This window comes from Synchiropus splendidus, chromosome 15 (genome assembly GCF_027744825.2).
Source record: "Synchiropus splendidus isolate RoL2022-P1 chromosome 15, RoL_Sspl_1.0, whole genome shotgun sequence".
Classification (NCBI taxonomy): Eukaryota; Metazoa; Chordata; class Actinopteri; order Syngnathiformes; family Callionymidae; genus Synchiropus; species Synchiropus splendidus.
In genome coordinates this window covers 1233687-1257320 of record NC_071348.1, presented here as the reverse complement: position 1 = coordinate 1257320, position 23634 = coordinate 1233687, and the positions used below count along the sequence as shown (strand labels likewise).

The 23634-nt window shown below is 43.5% G+C and overlaps 1 protein-coding gene across 2 annotated transcripts in view; it reads left to right on the top strand.

Annotated features, from left to right (window-relative positions):
• Positions 1 to 23634, top strand: part of cdkal1 (CDK5 regulatory subunit associated protein 1-like 1) — a 163145-nt gene that overhangs the window by 34017 nt on the left and 105494 nt on the right. For both annotated transcript variants that reach the window (XM_053888251.1, XM_053888250.1), the window contains 3 exons: positions 10384 to 10480; positions 13526 to 13574; positions 18558 to 18678. In XM_053888251.1, the coding sequence (XP_053744226.1) occupies positions 10384 to 10480; positions 13526 to 13574; positions 18558 to 18678 (267 nt within the window). The remainder of the gene's footprint in view (positions 1 to 10383; positions 10481 to 13525; positions 13575 to 18557; positions 18679 to 23634) is intronic.

The following is a 23634-nucleotide window of genomic DNA, read 5'->3' as shown; positions in this document are numbered from 1 at the left end:
ACATTCCTTGAACGTGCTCGTGCTGCGTGCACCTCCGGGGTGACAAGTGACAGTAACACTTTGAGAAGCTGAGTATCGCATACACTCTGATTTGAGTCTTAGAAGGGAACACTCAGGATGGCTATCGCTCCTCTCATATGATGAAGCCTGATGATGCTCTTGATGTACATTAAGTCATGCAACATGACAGTGGGAACTTTTGACCTTTACATGCCTTATGCTTAAAGCTCCGGGGGGAATTTGAAAAGATGTGTGCACAAGAAGAGAAAGACGCAGTTGAAAATAGATGACAGATGGACGGGCGGGTCAAGATTGAGAGTGAGAGAATGGATGGGGTAATACGATGCAAGAGGTCTGTTTCCTCTTATATATGCCGAGGTGTACGTTGGTGCCTTGAAGATGTTGTCAGCAAAGCACATTGGACTTCCGTCAACTGGCCTCGTTTCTAATTTTACTGAAGCAGCAGATGGACAGTGCATCAAGGAAACCAGGAAGCAATTTCTCCGCACGGTATTTGGAGTGACACAAGCCCAAGGCCTAGTACTGGGCTGAAGGTACATATATGTGCAAAGGATGATGGATGCACAGAATCATACGCAGCAAGTTGCCAACCCCTGTATGGCATGGGGTCGATGGGTCTGTGGCTTTGTGCACCCCGGGCAGTCCTTAACCTCTGAGGTGCTGTAAACAAACAGACATATAGTTGGATGGAGAGCGAAGGGAGAGCGCTGTGGGGAATCAGGCCACATGTGGTATATAGGCTACAGAGCCGTCACTGGATGCCTGTGTGTTTCTAGAGTTCAGCTTTGAGCTGTGCGTAAACCGTGTGCAGCTCAATAGATGAGCTTACGGTGTGCGTTGTTGATAGTCCATCCAGTCCGGATGTTGATGAGCCAGCTTAAAAATGAAGAGTAAACAGGTGAGCTTGAAGACGTATCATTTATTTCCTTGATAAGATGGGAAGTGGTGGATGAAACAATAGAGACTATGTTAAGCAGCTCTATGCAGCTAGCCGTTGTGACCTCAAAACTAAGCACATCTCACCTGGAAGAAATGCTGGCAGCTAATTTCTGTGGTTGCTGTTTTCAAACACTCAGTCCTCCAAGAGAGAAAATGGAATTCAGAGAGAAAGTCAGTGTTCATGGACTCAGACCCTGCATGTCGCAGTACACATTGTCGTTCCTTTGCTAGTCCTGTCGACTTGTAGCATCATGCTAACACTTCACTGTTCAGTGCATACGTGCCAGCCTGAAGCCTCTGTTGCCATCGAGTCATTTAGATCTACAGCCATCACGTTCATTCATTCTGTCCTCGGCTTTACCTCATTCTTTTCTACACCACACATCCGAGGCTCATGCTGAGAGGGAAACAGAGCCCTGACTGACTGTGAACATGACGGATGTAATAATGCCTTTTGAGAATGAAACAAAGAACTGCTGGATGTGGCAACAGGCTTAATGAATGCTGACTGCCACATCTACTTCCTTATCAACCCATTGATCACTGGACCTCATTGTATAATGGAAATATGGGCCACTGTTATGATGCAGTCGTATCTGCTGCCATCAAAAACCTTGGCTGTCCTACAGTAGTTGGATTGATTCTCGCATATGTCATATCCTTGATCTATACATTTCTTTAATGCCCTCTGTGTCCGGCCACAAAACCTGCTTTGTTGCACTCCCAACTTCTTTTTTTTCCACACAGCATAATATGGAGCATAATATGACTGCAAGTGACCCATGTGTCTTCTCTGCCTGAGAGTGTGATATGCTTCTAATAGATGTAATCATTTTTTTGAGGAGAAAACCTCCAGGACGAAGATTACCTAGTTTCTGACTGGCCATAAATCCTAACCTGAGTCATATGCTTCACGCAGGATTACATCTCTCATTTTGCCGGGACTGTGTATTCGGCCACTATTAAGTTTATCTTATACCTGACACTGAAGAGACGACCTCCGCTGAGACGCTGTAAAGCCTGTTTTCCTCGGTGCTTAATGTCCCTGTTCTTTAATGTCGTCTCTCCTTACATCCAAATAAAAGTCAAACACTCCCGAGTCACCCAAGTCAAATGTTAATACCTCTGTAATATATTTTTCGACATGCACTTTTATTCTAGCTCGGCAACAAGGATTTTTATTTTGGCTGATCTTTCAAATGAATGCAGCAAAAGGGCGATGGATGTCACTAATGCGCTCCGACAAAGAGGAGGGACGACCATTCATCTCCACCAAAAAGCATTTCCAGTATCGAACTAACAAGCCAAATTCCCTTTAAAAATCACATTCTCAAAAGGCTTTTCTGCTCCGCGCCGTTCCCGTCCTTTCCTTTTTCTGAAGTAATGAACCTTACCTTGAACCTCCCTTTTAATTGGCGTCGCATCACACAAGAGGAGTGTATGTGGAATCCTTTTTTAAACATTCCATAAATTAATATTTCCCAAGTAAGGGCCCCTGCTTAGCAATTTAATCAGACAGCTGGCTTTGTGCTCAGCGCATCCTTGGCTTTTAAAGGAATGTTATTTAGTATAAATAAGGCTCTGTGGTTAAATGAGGAACCCTTTTAGAGGGACTGATGAGCCGCTGTGGAGCTGCTTCAAGCTGCGAGAGGGGGAAGACATCAGCCAGGGAAATTAACAGACTGAATAAATGCCTCGACTTTGTAGCTCTATAATGAGAATCCCATTGTCTGCCTGGTCCCCGGACGTGCATGCTGCACATGTACTCACATATCTGCTTTCACATGCGTGTTCACACAGCATGCAGGCTTCAGTGTACACCAGGTCACATGGTCCGCCATGAGAAAGATGTGTCCTGGAAAGTTACTGCTGCTTACGTGGATTTAAATTGTAAGAGTATTTCTTTTAAATGGTTTTTATTGCTTTTTCTAAATTCTTTTTTTTTATTATATATTATCATATATTTCTTTTATTATATTTATTTATTTATTTTTTGTCTTGATTTAAGGGGTTATAATTTCAGCGCTATTCCATGGTTTTATTGCTTCCAGGTGTTTAAAATACAAATAGAAATAGCTAAATTGAAATCAATTGTTACTGGATCCTCTTAACAGCTGGACACCTAGAACAGCTGGGTCGCACCGTAATCTTACCACTTTCACAAGAAGCTATGCTTTCTAAATCATGTAGATGTCAAACTTTGAAGGACATTTAGTCATTTGAATGTCAAAGTATGATGTCATGTTCATTCATTTGGGGGCTCCACATGCTTCTGAAGTTTGTCAATTTAGTGCTGATTTTAACCCTGAAACTATGTCGGGGCCTGGCTCGCTTTGAAATGTCAGGTGCAGTTGAAGTCACCTGTCTTCTTGGACGCTCCACTGGCATGGCTTTCTCTTGTATTATCTTACTGGTTCCAGTCAGATAGAGTTTTAGGCTCATGTAATTTCTTTAATAACAAATGCTGATCTTTATCTCAGTTGTTTTCCCGCAGCTATGTCTGTCTAATCTCTTTAAAAGAGCAAACATGTTCAATCCATTCAGTCAATCTCTGATTCTCCATGTTGTTCTTCCATTGGATTTGCTGGAATCTTGAGTTGAGCTCAGGTCCTCGACTGTCAAACATTTCACAGCACTAATGATCTCTTTATTTTTCCAGACCTCTGTAAATCTGCTCATCTCTCCTCTCTAAATTACGTGTCTGCAGTTACACCTGACGAATGAATGATCAATGAGCGTCTGTGATCAGCTTCAGCCGCTCCATAGCTAGTTTCAAACTCTGCTTCTCCACATCATCTTAACCATCACTGTTGGTTCATTGGAGTCAAAGTGTTCGTCCTGTATTCCACTTTATTTCATTTGGCTGGAAATGACAAATAAATTGATGGTAGAGATGATGGATTCCAGGTCACCGAGCATATGTCATTCCACTTTCCCGAACCCTGGCTGGTAATAATTTATGACCTTGAAACCAATCAGGATTGTTTATGCTTGGGCTAATTCTGCCGAACATCGTTTCACCTCCGTGTCTCCACGTCTGGATTGAAGCAATCCAGCAGTTACAGTTCACTCACCGTCCATGCATGTAGATGGCCGTTAAATCTTTTAGGTATGGAGGCGGCGGCTCTTGCTCTTCCATATTGATATGCACCGTGGCAAAAGGCCTCACGGGACGGTGGGTTGTGGCTTTGAATGCTGCATGTGCCCTGTGACCTGACCTGAAACTAAAGCTGTGACAACTGCCACTCCTGGAACAGCTCGTACGGTTAGTGTTTTTAAAAAGACCACAATTCAATTTCACTTCATTTGAACCCTTTAATCCTCAGGAGGCTTCGTCTAAATCCAAGCCCTTGTGAGACAAAACTCTTTATGCTTCCTGATCGTTTATGTAAAACCTTAATCTGGTCACAGCGACTTCCTGCTGACTTTTGCCCCACTTGTCAATTTGCTTGTGGGACCATAGTGAGGGACCATCCAAAGCAAGCTTTTTTTTCTTAGTATTATAGTTTGAAAAAACGTGATGATTAAGCATTGAAAATCTATTTAAAAAAAGAAAAAGATGGAATAATACAGGAAAAATGTATCATGATATGAATAATGTCTGCAACTCTGATTAGACTCAAATAAGCCTTTTGTTTAAATAAAATGCCTTCAATGAAAATAATATATAAAGAATCTATGTTATTAAAAATGTCAACATTATCTACACAATACTCGTTATACAAATATAAATAGCAAATATCGGGATCAAGAATCTTGCAGCAAAATTGTGTTGGATGTGTTGGGATGTTGTGCAATAACATTTAATTTGAATTCAATAATACAAAAATAGATAAGATATGTATGATATATTTGCACATTTTCCTTATAACACTTATATTTAGATTAGATTAAATGGAATAGCTGCACTCACTAGGATCCTATAAGTACATGTGGCCCCCGGTCTACACAGAAAACATTATTCTATTTGCGCTGCAGTAGCCAAGAATAAATGTTTGATCACCATCTCACCTGCGTGCTACTCAATTCTTTTTTTTTTTCATTTCATAATGTCTCAAAAGTGATCTCAGGTGGGTGTTTCATCTTCCATTCCTTTTTTTATTTCATGGAATTTCTCCATTATGAACCGTTCAAGCACATAACACAACTCATTTACAGTGATGCAATATTCACCACTGATTCGCCTGATTTTTACAAGACAGATGTCAGCAATTTCACAACGCTGAGCAGGTGTGTGGAGCCTTCTTTAACAGGATGTCATCTAAAAGCTTTGCATTTTCACCCACGTCTTTCTTTTTTTACTGGGCCCATGTTGACCACTGAGGCCCGATTACTATCCGTGGTAGACCCAACGGCGATGTCAACTCGCCATAAACTAGCCAAGTTATAGCTGTATTGATTCCGTAGCATATTACTGCTTCTCTGTAAACCTCAAGTCTATCTTGAATGGTTGATCCACAACAGTTCACATGGGAAAATGTTGTTTGTTTATAAGTTACTGGTGTGTCGTACAAATTCTGCTTTTTGCCCGAGGGTCAATGTCTAATGAATCTGGCCATTATATTTATACATATATATATTAATTAGATTGTGCCAGGCCCCAAGGCCAAGTCTTGCCCTCCAAGTGATTTAATTCAATACATGAAGTTGAACCAAAAGGGACAACCATGAATGTGCAAAAAGCAGATGGGAGGGAAGTGTTGAAAGTGGGTGGAGGCTTTGGTATTTTGACACTACAGAGATTACTGTACTGTACAGAGATGCTGTGCATCCAGGCATACAGCAAGCCTGAACTTTAACTCTAGTTGCCTGCTCAATATTGTTATTGACCTGACACGACTTGGGCTGTTTAATATTTCAGCATTCTGTTCAGTGCCAAGTTTTTGTGGTTTCATGTGATCCTGTGAGTCACATGTAACTTAACCAGACAGCAGATCTTCCCAGGCCGACTATTAAAACTTGTACTTCTGCTCCTCTGTAAATGAGAACAGTCTGCAACATAATATGAATGATCCAAGGGTTCATAATGCACTGCAACAGGTGAGTCACGTTTCTGTTGCTGAATAAACAATGTCCGAGTCACGTGATTTGCTTAGTTCAGATCTTACCCTAACTGGAAATGAGTCATAGTCTGGGAGTCCTACCCTCGATGCGACTCTTCCCAGACTATGTTTCAGTTGCAGATTCTATATAATGAAGCAGACTGTAACCAAGTTAATGTTTTGCTTCTGCCATAAAAAGCCTCCTATGGAAGAGTGACCTGACAAACAAGCCGTTTCCATCTGTAAGAAGTGTTGACACTTTGTCGTGTACTCATACCTACTTTACTTCTCTTGCTGCTCAGTTTCGCTCCATCTTCTGTATTACAGACCCCTGCCCTCTTACATTTGATGCCTTGAATTGCTTTCCTTACTCTCTCGTTGAATCCCAGAGGCTGCTAGCTAGTTGTGTTTTATGTACGATGTTTGTTGTTTCAGCACTGGAATTGAAACTTTCCTCTCAGTCACAGAGGAGAAGTACTTTCCCTCCACAGTCACTGTTTTTGCTGTCAATCATTGCCAGCCATTTCGCTTCAATCACAGCTAGGATTCGTTCTGGAGGCATGAATAAAAGATAACGCTAATATACATTTACTCATGTGACTCACTTATGGTAATGTCGTGTTTACGTTCAGCATAGTGTTTGTTCGGGAGCTCAAGTCAGGACCAAGATGGAATTCACTCACTTCTTCTGTCTCTGACACACACACAACCACACGCACGCACGCACGCACACTCATATCTTAATTACTGAGGCTTGATGGGTACTTAACCTTGCCCCTTGCTGCTTATGCTAATGCGAGGAGGTCAGGAGTGTGATGATTGGCTGGCTCACTGTCAACTCAGCCAGAAACAGAAGTGCACATGAGCGGACGGCAATGAGGGAGGACGACAAGGGAGGCATAAAATGAAGTTCCGGAATATTGTCACATCACATCAGTTGAATATATAAATCAGCGTCAACATCACTGATTGAGTCTCCTCTCTCTTCAAAGGAAGACGGTTTCACTTTTCTACCAGGTTAAATGACACAAAAAGCAGCGGATAGCAACACTTTATTTAGCCAGCTTTCCCTAACTGCCCTTACCAGTATGACTTCATGGTGTGCAACAGTGGTTTTGTTCAGGAGCATATGGCTAGCTCAGTGTGTAATGAGCTCATCCTCTTCCCCGCTACGTCGCTATCGTTATATGGCTGTGGGTGTCGAACAGCAGGGAGAGTCATTTAGAGGACACGTACCCACACAAACACGAGCACGCCTCTGGAGAAGGCTGTCGCTTCAGAATAAAACTTTTATCAGTGAAATGATTGGCCGAGCAAACGCCTTTTATCATGCAGAGAGCAAACATGTACCTTCATGATGTTTGATTCATTTGTCTTTGAAATACCGAGGAGCTATTGTTGTTGTGGTGAAGCTGTGATTGATGAGTTAACTCTGCCATGATGACTCTTCTGCTTAACACTGCTTCTAATCCAAAATACAAGTTATGATATGATCATTAGTGTGGCTGTGTGTGACTCTGCTTAATTTCAACAAAACTTGCTTGTTATTATCGCTGTCAAAACTCAAGGTGTCACCACGCGCTGCAGTTTGGCGTACAGTTGTGTAACGTCTGAGCCTGTGTGGCTGCTGCAGATCTGTTAATGAGTGATGCGATTGAAGGTGTGAGCCAGACCTCTGGCTCTCTCTAAGTTTCTTGACTGTGGTCAGATTCTATTTATTTGTGATGAGCTCTTCATCAATCGTCTTCTTCTGAATGGGGAGAAGTGCACACTCACAGCAATCCTCCCCCAGGCTGGGATTGAACCTACAACCACTTAAAAACAGCTCTGTTCTGTCGTTCATGACATAATCCTCCGAATGAATTTCCTCTCCGTCTGATTCTGTGTTGATCTAGAAATCATTTTTGTTTTCCTGGCTTTTCCCTCACGCTGCATGAAACCGCAGTGAGACAGTGACATTCTTCCTTTGGATTTATGTTTTGACATGCGAAAGTTGAAGAGATCCCTATATAGGTCATCCTCCTTAGTCCATCTGATGCCTAGAGATATTTTAATGTCACATTTCCAACGAGAAGTCAACCTGATCAATGCATTTAGACACTAAGTCTGCTCTAATTTGACTGATTCTCTGTGTCCGCTCAGTCGTGAAGAACCGGTATGTACAGCGCAGACCTCCTCACCATGCATACATACACAGAGGTCGTGCATGTATGCATGGACTCGTGCATGCGTTTTCCCTCGACATGGCTTTCGGTTTAAGTTTAAGGAACATGTATGTACGTGGGTGTGTGTGTCATCTGCGGGCTACAGAAATCAGTAATGCGCGAGGATGTGGAGATTTGGGGAGATGCCAAGGAACCATGTGTGCACACACTTGTGCACCCCATCCTATGATCTCAGGGGACATCTGCTCTGGTCCGGGTCACTGGCAGCGAGTGCTCAGTTGGGCACAAGAGTATCACCGTGGCAACCGCATCACATAATCCCATTAAATCGCATCCCATCCGGGGACAGTGCGCGACTTGATTGGGCTGCTCCCCCCTGAGGCGGTGAGACGGCGGCTCAGGCTCAGGCGCTGTCTGCTCTCTCCCCGTGTCAGCTCCGGCTCTGAGTCAGTGGGCAGGGAGCGGGAGCATATTAGAGGAATGTTTGGCACATTTTGGCAGGAGATGGTGTGAATTATGCAGACCACCCCTACTGTGCATGTGTGCGGAGCCCGAGCAGCGGGAGGCCTCCATCGGGGGCTGATTAGGGAGAAAAATCTACCAGATAAAACATTAACTCAACAGAAGAAAGTATTGTTTCTCTAATTAACTATTGAACATTTCAATTTTGAGCAGCGACACCGTGTGAATCACTTATTGGTCAGTAAATCTGGACAGAAATGACTTCACCTTCACACATTTTTATCTCTCAAAGATAAGTCCATGTCCAAAAACAGTTTCTAGCCGGAGGTTCCTGAAGGTCATGTATTTAGCTGATGGACTGACCCAGTTGAATGACAGAATATTGCTTGAAATAATCCTACAAATCAGACAATACCTTCCCTTTTTCTGCCTCATGCTGACTCCAGCTGCCACTGATACTTGTTTTTATATTCACACAGGCATGTAGGCTGACTTTGTTTACCTACCTTCAGTGCGTTCACCTCACACACATGCACACACACACACACACACTGCACGACTACCTCTCTTTGTTTTTCTGAAGAATACAAACACAGTCTGACTCAGAACACTACTGACAGTTTGCATCCAGTCTTCATTGCTCCTCCTTTGTACCATAAATCTCTCCTCACATTCAAGCCCCCTCCTCCCTCCCATCCCTCTCTCCCTCCCTTTCCTAGTTGCAGCTGTCAGGAGGCTTCATTATTAAAGATTCATGGTTGAGTCTGGGCAGCTTCTCCAAAAGCTTTTGTCAGACAGACCGAGTGTCTCAAATCTCACTGCCGCTAACTGAAGGTGACATCAAGACTCGTGCAGACCCAGCACGAAGCACGTGAACCCTGTCTCTCCCTTTCCTTCATTATCTTCCTTATGTCACCCTTCAGCACCTTTTTAAAAATCAAATACCTTTTGTATGCTACTGTTGGATCAGAAACCCTGCCAGTGTTTAGATTATTGACAGCTGTTTTGGGGGCCAAGCTCATGTAGTCTTAAAACTGGAGATTTTCATGCACAACAGGGTTCATCTGGGTTCGTGGGTCAAGGTGCTTTGTAGTGGGTGCCTGGGGCCCTGGTGTCTAGGTGTCTGGGTGATTTGAGGCTCATGTGGGTCGACCGACAGGTCAGAGGACTCTGGTACTCTGGTCTGGGTGGTTTTATATGGTTCTGTTTCAGGTCCAGGATGTAATTTGGATTTATTCGCTGTGGTTCGGGGTGTTTCCATTTCTTGGTTGTTCATGGCGTCCAGGCCTGAGGTCCTGGATGATTTGGTGTTTAGATAGTCTTTGTCTGGTCCTGTGCTGGGGTCATAATATTGGTCCTGGTTGGATAGATTGTCTGGGTCGTCTTTGCTATTGATCTTGAGTCTTCTGCATCTAGATTTGGTTCTGTTCCTGGTCTGAGCTAGCATTTGTACAAGGTTCGAGTCTTGGGTCCGGCTGTCCCAGTCCTATGTGTCCGGGAGCCTTAATGTGGTTCTGTTCTGCATCAAGGCGGTTGTTGAAGGTTTGTCCTGGTCCCAGGGTCACGGCCTCATGGACTCCAGGCATGTGGTTTGGTTGGCTCTAGGTTCTGGGATGTGGTAATGGTTTTGAGTCTGGGTCTGGATGGCTGGTCGTAGACAATTCAACCTGAAACCGAATGTGGTCCGACCGGTGTCATCAGTGAAGTTAGTTTTTATCAGTTTGAAACTGACATCAGTTCTCTTCTTGTTTCAGAAAAGCTCAGGATCAGGAGAAGAAGGTTGTGGTGGCTGGCTGCGTCCCTCAGGCACAGCCACGGATGGACTATCTCAAGGGCCTCAGCATCATCGGGGTATGTATTTAAAGCACGACATCTTGGTTCAGACGAGTGTGCGCAGCCAGAAGAGCTGTGTGGAACTTTTTCTCGGCGTCCACCAAATGACCTTTGCTGGGCAAAAACAGGCAACTGCAGACGTTTGACTCGTCATTCACCTGGCTGCCAGCCTGCTGTGTGTGTTCTATTTCGGCCTCCCCGCTGTGGAGCCGATCGATATACATCCCCAGAAAACAAGAGCAGTGAGGTGAAGAGGCTGGCCAAATGAACAGAGGGTGTGATGAGAGAGGAAAGAACAGAGAAGACACGCGCCTGCTCCACACAAGAGTAGCCTTCATTCATCAACCTTAAATTATTCAACTTATTATGAAGGAAGTGGAACTGCTGCAAAAATATAATCATTAGTGCAGCACGGTGGACCTCCTGACCACTTAATGAAATATTTATTTTCAACCACATTTGTCTTGTTGAATGTCTCTTGTCTGCCTCTTGAATGATGAACACAATGAACAGCAATATAAATGTCACTTCCCTTTCAATATCAGGCCTGATGCAGAGTGATGGAGGCAAAATAACAAGATTCATTTTAAGGGACGAATTGAAAAACAAGTAATTCATATTATTGTATTGGAGGAGATGCTTTTAAAATGACATGGTAGACAGAAACACAATGTTGTAAATCATAAACGAGGGTGCTGAGTACATTTTAAATGTCCACCCATAAACAACGAAATCAATTAAAATCAATTTGAAATGGTGTCAAAAGCTGTCTGGTAGAATACACTGCTCACAGTTTTAAATAGTAGAACAGATGTGCTGGAATCAGGCTGCTGATTCCCAGTCAAAAGTAAGTCTTTTCCTGGGAATAATCTGCTTTTGCTTTATGAAACTCTTACGAAGCTGTTTCGTTGTTTTATGTCCGAGGATCAAGTTGCTTCGTTCTTCTTTAAGATATATTTATTTGAATGGTTGTTTCTTGATTTGGGTCATTGCTTGTCTCAAAGCAGGGCACTTGAGAACCACTGAGCTGGAGTAATGGGATCAAGGCTGGTGAGGACGAGAGTGCAGGGAAGGTGGAGATACAGCTGCACGAGTGAAAGAGAAGCTCTGACTCTTCCTGAGAAAGTCTCTGGAGGAGTCAAGGAAGAAGGTACCGAGGATGTTGTCGTGAGAAGAAGAGTGCATCAGAAGGGATGTTCATGTGAGAACTTTGGTGGTAGAAAGTTAGGTAGAGGGGTTTGGACACAAAGAGAGGACAGACCGTGTTGGACCATGGGTGTTGGAGATGAAGGAGACAACGAGTCAGAGTCAGAAGAGCCAAAGGTGATGATAGTGAGGTCATCATTGGAAGTGACTCGAAAGGACTAGATCACAAATGAGTGCATCAGAAGGACATGTGAAGAAGTTTGGGAGGACAGATGGTTTGTGGAGAGGAGAGTGTTGGAGATACCAGGAAACAAGCTACTGATCAAGCCTAAGTTGGAGGGTGACTTTCTGTGGCAGCAGTGGTGGGGAATGCAGAAAGACAAAGATGGGTGTTGTTTAATAATGTGTTCAACCGAGGAAACTCATTTCTGTGGATTTGGATCATTGGAAGTAAAAGCTTCCCAATCTTCCCAGTGTAAACTGCTCCAAGTTCACTCACCAACACATGGGTTCATATGAATCAAAGTGGCCTCCTCAGGGCCGTGTGTGTGTGTGTGTGTGTCTGTTTGCCTCATTTATGCTTAGCAGAGCTAAATAATTCCTGTACGTTTTACACAGCAATCTGTACACAACTAGTCTGCATGACTTATTTTTCACTCCCTGAATGGAATGCCATATTATGCTGAATTAATTTGACTTCATGAAAGGAGGCGAAATACGCCGTTGAGATTGTGGTAAATCAACCTGCCTGATGTCACATGCTGATTGCGGCAAGTGTCTTCAAAAGTAATGGATGGGGGTTGGGAGTGGCTCAAATGCTGGATTAAATCTCCTTTACCATAAATAATGCATTTCCATTAAAGCAAACATGCCACCGTGTAACATAATTACATTCAAATCAAGTGGCATGTATGTGTAATATAATTACATTCCGATAAACAAGCGTGGATGTGTAAGAGCCTCGGGCACAAACAGCTGGGAAGTTCACCGCTGCTGGTCCTTTCATTGTCATGAGTAGATTGGATTACACATTGATATAGCAGGGGGACGAGGAGATGCTCCAGAACACACCCTTCCTTCCTTAATGTGTCCTTGTATCAGACGGCGCGGTGACAGTTGGTGGTTCATGCAAATGAGATTCAAAGAAGCAGTTGTGGATTTGAATGTGATTGTAACGGCTGAATGAAGAGTGAATTCCATGGGGTCAGTTGACCCTCGCGCTGCTTTTGTTTCCCCCGTCTGAAGTCGCTGTCGTATTGTGTGGAAGGCAGAGCGAGTCACGCGAGCCTGCCGTGTTTCGGGCCTCTTTGACTCAGACATGTCACATCCTGTACGAAGGAAGCATCACACAGATCCTCACAGCGCTGGCCAGGTAATCGGAGGATTACTGTGGGTAAGCAAATGTAGTAAACAATACATCAGTGCGCATCAATCCCCGCCGCACCCTCCTCGTGAGCCCATTATGCTCAGTTTTAGCCCAATTACTCTCAGATTGGTTGCTTCTGTGGACTGCTAGTCCACATCACTCTGATTCTTGGAGCAAAGACAGAACTTGTGCAACGACTTGATGCCTTGGTCTGAGGGGCGCTTCCATCGGTACACACAGTTTTGGACGTAAATGTTTTTAGAGACTTCTGTGTTCACAAACATCTGAGCCTGTTTACCTCTTAATTGCCGTGTTCCTAAACATGTCTCTCATTCTCTATTGATTCTACACGACGAAATCAAGCTGCCCGACAGTGCAAACACCGCCAGCTTTTAAAGCCTCATGCGCTTTGTCAGTCTTGTCTTTCTGTAGCTGAACATGCCGCCTTTGTTTTAATATAATTATGTTTCTCTGTTGTCGATACTCGGCCTTCAGTTTGAGTGTAGTCCTGCCGTGACGCGTCGATTCACTTTTGTGTGTCTCTGTTCCAGGTGCAGCAGATTGATCGTGTCGTGGAAGTTGTGGACGAGGCAGTGAAAGGTAACACTCACACTCGCTGTTCGAGGGAATGAATTAGCATTCATTTGTTTCTCTTTCTTTTCAATCAGCCCTTTATATGTTTAAAAGCCAGCATGTTCTTGAGCCTGAACTCAACCACACTGCACTTTCTCTTGTCTCACACCTGACCACGCGTTTGGACCCTGAAGAATTATTGCTCCTGAATCAGGAAACAGTCCAACTGTGACCCCAGATCTTTCGAGAACTGCTCTGTCAGCAGTTTTGATCAAACTAGCTTCTGTGGTCTAAAAACACCTGCCTTTTGTGTGAGAAAAAAATCTGCATATTCAACTCATCGCTTGTCACAAATATCTAAATGACATTGGAACATGCAAATCCTGCCTTTTATTTCTGCATGAAAATTGAAATAGTTATACTTCTAAAATTTATGTATGTTCATAGAGGGAGATGCAATTATTAATGTTCTTCTATATGTGGAAATTTAAATGTAAATCCATTAACGGACACCATTCTTTCTGCATTCTTTGTCTGTACAGCAATACAATCCCTAATATGTCATTCCTTGATTGATAATCTGTGATGGCTGTGCTTCCGCTGGAATCTAGTTGCTACCAAATATTAAAATGGTGACTCAAGGAGAGTATGAGATGGCATGGCAGGAGTAACAGGAATGAAGGTGGTCAGTGCTGTTATTTTCCCCGCTCATGTCCCTGGATATTCTACCATGAGAAACTGTGAAATAAGTAGTTTACTTGGCCTGACTTTATATTTCAAAGTCCGTAGGGAAACTGTCTGGTTTGTTGTGAGAAGGCTGTTTTTCTCTGCCTGACAGTGAGCCTGAGTGGCATGGAAGTGATTAGGTCATCCATTTAAACTATTAGCGATCCACTGCACTCAACTGTTTAATGAAGGTCAGGCAGAGTTTATAGTGTGAGAGCGTCCAGTCAAGCTGTCATACACCCCCAGCTGTTGGCTAATAAAGAACAGATTGGATTTGCTGTGTGTTTGAGTAACTAGTTTGCACTACAAGCCGCAGCGTTAATGAAGGACGATCAAACCGAGGCTTCATTTTACTCTGAGTCATCAAGTCTAAACACACGATTTCGCCAGCCTTCCTCAACATATTTCTCTCTCTGTCATCTCATGACTTCCGTGCCTCTTCTATAGAAACTAATTCCGCCAGTATCATTACCGTTCTTTACGACCTTGTATAAATTGAGAGCTGTTATTGTAGCTCCAAGGCCTGCGTATAAACCTATAAGCTCTGGGATTTGCCTTCTGTAATGGTTACTAAAATACTAATGCCAATGAACTGTTAATAGACGCAGTCCTTTGCTGCGCCAAAATTGCTTGCAGGTCTGTTTTCCACATGACAGGAGTCTGGTGTGCCTTTATGAGCTTCAAGTGTGCGACGGTATATTCAGTGTGTCTCCTTGTTAAAAGAATGAACTGTCACTTTATAATGGCGCTACTGTAAAGGCACTTTTAGTCATGCACGCTGCTTGTAACCTAAAGTGCATGTTTGAACTGCTCTCTCTCAGAGTCCTGTACATTAAACAAGGAGCTCCTTGTTGGCTCTTTGTGTGCAGGTGGTTTTATGGAACACCGACGCTGTCTTCACAGAGCGTTTTTGATTTCTTTGTTTATAACTTCCAGATATCGATCCGAGATCAGAGGCGTAGATGATTCCATTTCTCCTGATGGAGCTTCTCAAACCCTTAAGATTCAGTGTGTGAGTGACACAGATGCAGGGCCGGGGGCCCAAAGGTTAGATGGGCTAATGTATCTACTTAGCCACAGATCAGAGGCTATATAGCATCAATATAACCTTGTGATCCTTATTTCACCAGGACAAACACAATTTCAAATATGATCGCTGACAAAGGAAGCTGTGATTAGAGGCTAGTGCCGAACTGACGTAATGGAGCGAAGATGATTTCAGCGCTGAATGGATGCTGCTCTGTGTTTTGTTTAGTATAGTTGGGTCTTAACCAAAACCTGACCAGGTTACTGTACATTCCCGAAAACTAGAGAGACATCCTCTGTAGCGTGGAGGACTGTGTCACCTGAGTGACCTGGGAGCAGGCGTCGTCACTGGGGATGGATTTAGAGCCACGCTAGCTTGAGCTTGGAGCAGGGTCGACGTGGAAGGTTCTGGTGCAGAGACAACCGTTCTCAGGGGAGGGTCGTGGTCTGGAGTTGAAGCCAGGGAGTCAGGGTACCATCCGCTCTGCTCCCCAGCACTCTTGCCGAAACTGGAGGACCTCTACTTGAGGCGGGTCAGACATATTTTCAAAGGCTTGCTAGTGTCACTGGTGTCAATGTTTTAGGGGCGATTTTTGCCTGTATCGGGAATAGATGAGATGAAGAACATTGAAACTTTCAGAGCAGAAAGCAAAGGGTAGATTTAGAGTCATGGAAGTTAGAGCACATTATTTTACTGTATCATGAAGCTTCATGATACAGTAGCTGTCAATCAGTGTCTATCTGTTCCTAATCTGCATCTGCATCTGTATGTTATCTTTCAAATGTGAGAAAGACATACAAAATAGTCCATTTATTTTGCGCTTATACCATTTCCTGTTACACTAACTGAACAGGAAATGAAAACATGAAGTTGGCTGAATTCGGATAATTCAATGCAGAATTCCACAGAATGAGAAAAAGGGAATGAAACTGATTTGCTTGACCCTTTTAGCATTTTTTCTTGCGCTGTTGCTTTTTACTCCAGAAAATGTGAGCACTAAATGAATGCACGAAATGCCCGTGTAAATAAATGAACCTGAGCAGAGAACTGTACTGAAGTAAAGCCCCAAAAGATGAGGATACAACTTTTTGTTAGTTTGGAGAATGCTGTTTTATAAGGTCTCTCCTTGAGAATCCCTCCATCCTTCTTTGTTCACAATCGTCGTGATTGGTCAGAACCAACCTAAAGACAATGATATACATTAAACCTGTCCCCAACCGCTGATCCGCCACTTCGTCCCTTCTTCCCCTCTTCCCCTCCACCCCCCTTCAATTCGCCTTTACAATCAAACCAGGGAGCAGAAGAGGACCCAGCACTTATGAGACATCAGACGCGGGTCAACAGGTCATCCTTTTAGCTCTCTTCCTTTCTGATCCGACCATCCATCTGGCATCCTATACATCTTTCATCCTTGATATATTTTTTCATCTTCCAGCTATCCATCCGTCCGCCTTTCCATCCGTCTCTGCTTGCTTTTCCCCTCCTCTCGTCCAGCATGCTATAATGGGCAGTTATGAGTTTATGGAAGGATTTATGTCTGCTTGTATTTATGACGGAGCGAAGAGAACAAAGGAGAGTGAGATTGAAGAAATTGAGGAGGGGAAGGACTCGGGGAGTGGGTAACTAGAGAGTGGTATTGGGTCAGGCGTGTCTTCGGGGTTTTCCATCACAGCAGTTGGCCCCTTTCAACTCTGTAATTGAGATGACAAATTGGGCAGCGTCCTCCAGTTTTCTTCTGCAACAAGTTCAGTATTTCATCTTTCATTGATGGGCCCCTTCGGCCCGAGAATTGAATTTGGCTCCTGGTATATTCCTGAGATGATACAATGGAAGTAGTCAATTTTATTGTTATCCGTTTGGTTTGGTAGTCACAGAGACATCTGAGTTTGATATTATGATCGTCGCCCGCCGCTGGTGACCAGAGGTTTTATGGATGATGTCATTCAGGACGACGTGTGTTCAGTGACATGATGATCTATCAAGTGTGCTGCAGTTAAGATCCCATTGATCGTTTTAGTGTCGTTTAGTCAGAATGATTATTCAACATCTAACAAAACAGAACTTGGAATATCCGCTTGACTTTTGCTACGTCCAATGATGGAATTTATCAGTTAAAATTCAACCAGAGAAATCTGTTCACCTCAACGGAAGTCAACGCTTTTTACCAAACTTTTTTTGTGTGGAGAATAAAAACTATTTATTGCCTTGACCACAGAAAGAGAGTGCTGCTCTGATGCACTCAAACGTCTCACATTTATATGTATTCATTTATGTTTAAAGAAGGAGGTGGATTGTTTCATCGTTAGTATTTGATCACCCAGATATCCAGACCCTGCTGTGCAGATGAAATGAGCATTGAGAGAGCGCCGCAGAGGGAAACATATCAGATCGCACATTAAATTGTTTCCTATGAATCGATCTTTATCAGGCGCAGATAACTGTAAGAAAGCCAAATGTCCCGCACCAGGGAAGTTTGCTCATTTCCTTTCTTGTACTGGGATATTAGGACCAGTCACGCCTCAGCGATTGGCTCTTTGTCCTCCTCTGGGGCAGACTGTCATTTTTATCTACCAATTGATGCCCAAGCTTCCTGCCCTGCGCCCACCCTCCCAGGAGAGCCATGTAAAGCAGATGAAAACAGGAAGACAATTCCATCCCTCAGCGCCTCCGTCTCGCACTCGTGTTTGCTGCAAGCGTATTAGTGAGGTAGAAAGGAGGGACCCCGACTGGACGTCGCTCTCTGGTGGGCTCGGAAGGCTGCTCTTTATCATACGCTGGCTCTGCCAACTAATGGTGTTGTAGATATGGAATTATGTCTGATCTACTGCTATATATACTGGAAAATGTAACATGCTTTTAATGAGATTAATAATCCAAACAAGTCACCTACTTTGACAAATGTGATGAATCCTATGATCATGAGCTAAAATATTCTGTTCCGTATATCTGATTCAGTAATAGATATAGTCCCTCCTCTCAGTGTCCTCTCATTTCTGGTCTCTCCCGGCACCATCCTCAGCTTCTTCATCATCTGAAGCCTCCCTTCATTCTGCTCTGATCAACCCTGCCAGCTCTCACTTCTTTACATCCTTTTGTGTTTGTCAGTGGCATTAACTTTCCCCAAAACACCAGAAGGAAATTATATTATTCTCTCACCACAGTTTCATTACTTAATATGAATTCAATATTTTAGCCTCCTCTTGGTTTTAGAAGTGGTTATTATTTGACTCTAATTGTATGTCTTTCTTCCCATCCAGGTCACTCTGTCCGACTTCTAGGTCAGAAGAAAGATGGAGGGCGAAGACTTGGAGGAGCCAGACTGGACCTCCCCAAAATACGGAAGAACCCTCTGATAGAAATCATCTCCATTAACACAGGGTAGGACCTTGTTTAATAAACACATCTTCACCACAACGGAAGGTCCATTTATTTTGACAGGCCAATTCAGAAAATAGGTATTCGTCTGAAAATCACAAGCTGAACCATCAATGTGGAAAAAGTATCATTTTAACACTCAATTATTTATGATGAAAACATTTTATTGCTTAATAATGTGATCATAATAATGTCAAAATGTATTAATAATGCCCAAAAGATTGTGCTGTTGTACTGTACAGACATGTGGCTCTCTCTGCTCAGATCTGATGTGCGATCACTCAGTTTTTCCAGCCACATGTTTACATATGTATTTTCCCGTGGCTGACTTTTTCAAGAACATCGCCTGCAGAAGTGAACTGATGAGGAGAATCCGTAGCGAAATGTTAGCGCTACACACTGTGCTGCAGATGAACCTGACCACAATGTTATTTACCCTCCTGTATGTACAAACACACCTCGGGCCATGTTTTATGGGGTCATTTCATGTGGTTTACACATGTGTGTGTCCCCAGTAACCCCTCAGCTGCTCCTCAGCGGGCCAGTTAAACTGAGTAACAACTGAGTAATTCCACTGTGCCTGGCCTCCACTCATGATAATCCATCAATCATGCCGTCACACTTCTCCAAGTTGCTCGAGCAAAGAAGTAAACCACTTGCAGACACAGCACATTTCAAGAGACGTGGATTGGATGGAGTCAACTTTTTCCCAGAATATCTTTGCATAAAAGTCAACATAGCCAAGCAAAACTGGGGGGAACGCAGAGCCCAACATGCAAGTCGTTTGTTGGTGCTGCGTGAAGGAGTTTCAATTCTCCACTTGGCGTTTGTTAGCGAGTGAAAATGTGCACTTGTTGGACAGAAACAAACAAGCAGGTTGTGCCAAGCTGGCTTTTTTGTCTAGCTTGCAGAGTTGAAGATAATACCGCGATTACACTCTAATCTTGTGTTACTTACCGAGCTCATGCCTGGAAGGTATTAAGGGTTTTCTTTAAGAGTTGGCGTATTGGTCATAAGCGTCTTAAGCTGCCATCATCGTTGTCGAGCCCAAATTGAAACCCACCTCGGTCTAATCACCTACAGGACGCTTCAGGAGGAGTTTTTACCATCAGCACTCTAATGAGCTGGAGTTCCATCCATGCTTCTGTTTCAATTTATTCCTAATTCACCTGTAGTCATTAGTCAAATTTACCGCTAACTTTTCTGCCAAATCAAGAAATATCATCATTATTATTCTCATGATAATGAATCACATGGTTTTAATGTGTCTTGCTTGGGTTTTATCTGTCTAAATTTAGTTATGACTAGCATGCATTGCTTTTTATTGGTTGGGTTTGGAGATTGACCAAATTCAACTCATCTTTCTAAAATATTTTAATCCAAATTTAATTTGAAAGTGAAACAAATTTGGTTAAACTTCAATATGTTCAATATAAATATTCAATATGTATTCAATATGATAAAAAAATGTTTACATTTGAATGGCAACCAAAACACCTCTTTATTAAACTAATTTTAATAAACAGACTGGTGTGTTTGAGAAAAGACGACGTAACTAAGTTGGAAGTGGAAGATCATTTGAGAAAACCCATTCATTCGGTGTTATATTTTCATGGTTAAGCGTCTCACTGTTGTGGGGTTTTCAAGTTTAATCCAGCGAGTAATTAAACTCAACATCCTGAAGAGCAAGTATATTTCACTTTTCTTTCTTTCTCATCCATCGATCGAATGAGCTGCTGTGGGTCGAGCTGCTGTTTGCAGTGGAATGTGAGTGCAAGTGTATGCAGATGTCGCTCTCTTGTCAGTCACTTGCCAGCAGGAGGTCTCTCTCTGTGATCCAGATGAACTCGCTGTTGTTTTTCACAGGGTCAGCCTGGCCTCAAACAAATCCTCTTGTTTTTATTCTTCAAACCGAAACTCTTTTTCGAGCCTGGGGGATTACACAAATATGTTGACCATGTGAAGCGGCTGTTGACAAATCTCCCCCAAATAACAGTGGTGTTACCACAAATCCCTGCTCAACATCTGCTTTTGTGTAATTTGGTCAGTTGCTGGTGTCACTGATTTGACACACAACTATGTGTATGTGTGAGTGGGTTTTGGATGAACTCTTTTTAAATATTACTCTGAGGTCATTGTGACATCACTGGTGACATTTGCCAGCTGACCCCAACAGAGAAATCTTTGTCTCGGCACACACGCAGGTCTGAATGCTCCGCATCAGTTCAGCTGCCTCTGCGTCAGAGAAACTTGATTCGGTGTGTGTGTGTGTGTGTGTGTGTGTGTGTGTGTGTGTGCGCGTGTGTGCGCGTGCGTGCGTGCGTGCGTGCGTGCGTGTCTTCAGTGTCCTGCTGCCAGATTGTGCTGGTGTGTGAACATGTGGGTTACTGTCTCCAGACTCATTCTCTGCTAACTGCTGTTTAAATGTCACTCTGGGTTTGTGTTGAGTGTTCGATCCCAGTTCCAACACAACCACTTGATCATTTCTCTGTCAAACATCATTGTGTTTCATAACACAGCATTATCGGAACAGAGAAACAGTTGAAGGGCTTTCCTCTGGTGTGATCCGGTCACACATCTTTTGACCCCTCCTGAAGATCAAAACGACTACTTGACTATCAGCCTGTATAACCGATGAAACTTTCGTCCCGTTACTCACGCCTTAATTACCAAACACACCCTCAAGCCATATTCACCTGGGACATAATTTAACTCGGGGATCGCTTTAAATTTATTTGGATTTCAGGACGTAGCTTGTTAATTTCAGTGGAAAAACCATTCAAGGGAGATTGGCTTCGTCCCCCGTTAAATTAATTCCATCCCTATGAGGGATACAGTCAACATAGTCCAGCATGTCCTCACCTGCCGCCGGCTGTTTTAGAGGTTCTTCTGTCCCATTAGCCCAGTTACGTCCGTCATCGTCTCAATGTTTTGATGGCAGATATTACATGGACCTAGTGGTTTTGGTTGCTAAAAGTTGAATAATGACTTCTGTTTTGGTTCCTCTTTACTCTGGAGCAACAGTTTTTATATTCTGATTCTGACCGTCAAGCTGGCAGGGAAGCGCTCTCATCGTCCCTTTAGTCAATAGTAAGTCATTTGTCATTAGTTCTGAGTCAGAGATGGACGTACTGAGGTTGCCATTAGGAGTGACTTGAAAGGACAAAGGACAGTCAGAAATGAGTCTCATGAGAGAGGTGAGGGGGAGAAGGTTTGGGGAGTGAGATGTTTGGACACGTGCAAAGGAGAGGCAGGGTTGGACCGAGAATGTTGTGGCTTCAAGCATGTGGCCAGTGCGGCCTGGAAGAGGTGACTCGGATGCTGGAGGTCCAGTGATTTCATGAAGAACCCTCCCTCCTACCAAAACATCTGTTTTCCCTCACTTGATCTCAGGAGTCAGTGGCTGGGGAGACCTGTCATATTTTTGGATGTTTACTAATTACACTCAGTGTATTCTGTGTATGTCTGATGCAGTGAATCCAAGGCAGTAAACTTGGGTAGACACGATTCAGAACCTGTGAATCGGTGCTAATAACTGGATGGTGTGGTTTCATGAGACTTGTGAATGAGACTGTGGCCATTTTCAGAACACATGGGTTTAAAGCGGGCTGTCCTCTGGACAGAGAGGTTTGTTGCTTGGCTCCGGAGCAGCTATCCAGCAAGAGAGAGAGTCGTGGTGACACGTGGCTCCATCTCGACGGAAGCTGCTTTTCTAATGTCACGGAAAATGGAACGTCAACCATAAACTTTGGTTGATCTGCTCCACTCATGTTCAACCACTGGGAATAAATCAGGGCGTCTATTTGAACCCTAGCATGATTCCATCTGCTCTGATTGGCCCCATGCTCTTCAATGGGCTCCAGCTGCCGACTTGTGAGCTGCTGTTGCGTCTTTATTTTTGGATTTGTGTTGTGTTTTATGCTTCTCCTTCCACAGCAGCTTCATTCAAAACAATGAGCCTCAGGGCAGAGTTCATCGTTCATATAACTCCAGACTAGAAAAATACTCAGCTTTGTCTTCTAATTCTCTGTTTTGTGTCCTAGTTTTAGAACACTTGATGCTATTAGGGAAGCTGGAGCATGTCTCTGTGCGTCTTGCCCAAGGCTACGCGATGGCTCTCTTCTGAGCGTGTGTGTCAGCGACAGTAAAATTCCTTTTGTGTGCAAGTTGCACTGGGATGCTTCACTATCATAAACCAGGAATTTACTGCCACTCAGTCGGAATGGATCATTAAACTTGTGTGTGTGTTGCTGTGTTTGTTTGTGTGAGGAGCCATTGCCATTAGACCCCAGGCGTTTAAAGAAAAGAAAAAAAAAGCTCTTTGTTCCGCTGTTGCAGCTCATTTCATTTCATTATCTCCCTTCCCTTTTCTGTATTTAGTTACATATTTGGCCCTCATGATCTCCGTAATTGCCATTCCAATGTGCTGAAGTCAGGTGGTAATGATCTCCAACTCCGATTCCAAACAAATAATCGTCTTCATCATCTGTATCCTGAAGGAAGTCAGAACATTCAGTCAGCAGAAGAAGGCCCCCTGCGGTGTTGAAGCCTCCTCAAACACCGAGTTTGAGAATTCTTGGCACCATCTTTGCACTATTTCGAATTTAAAATGATTGAAGCTGACGTGAAAGCTATTAAAATGCGCCGATATCGCACCACTGTGAATGTTCCCGAAATGGCTGCTGGTGGTCATCCGAAGGGCATCCTGTGTGTTCCGGTGAAAATATTCTTTTGCTTCCCATCTTCCCCTTCCATCGGCTGGTCACCTCCTGCACATCATTGTCCTTCAAATGCACGCAGGGTTAAGCTCACAATAAGTGGGTAAACAGAGATGACATCTCTTCTGTGGCAGCAAACAGTGGAGGATTTAATACATAAAACATTTGAGCCGTCTTCCTTTTTTCCCGCGACACGTGTGGAAATCTTTAGCGCGACTTGCCTCACATCTCAAGGGAGCAT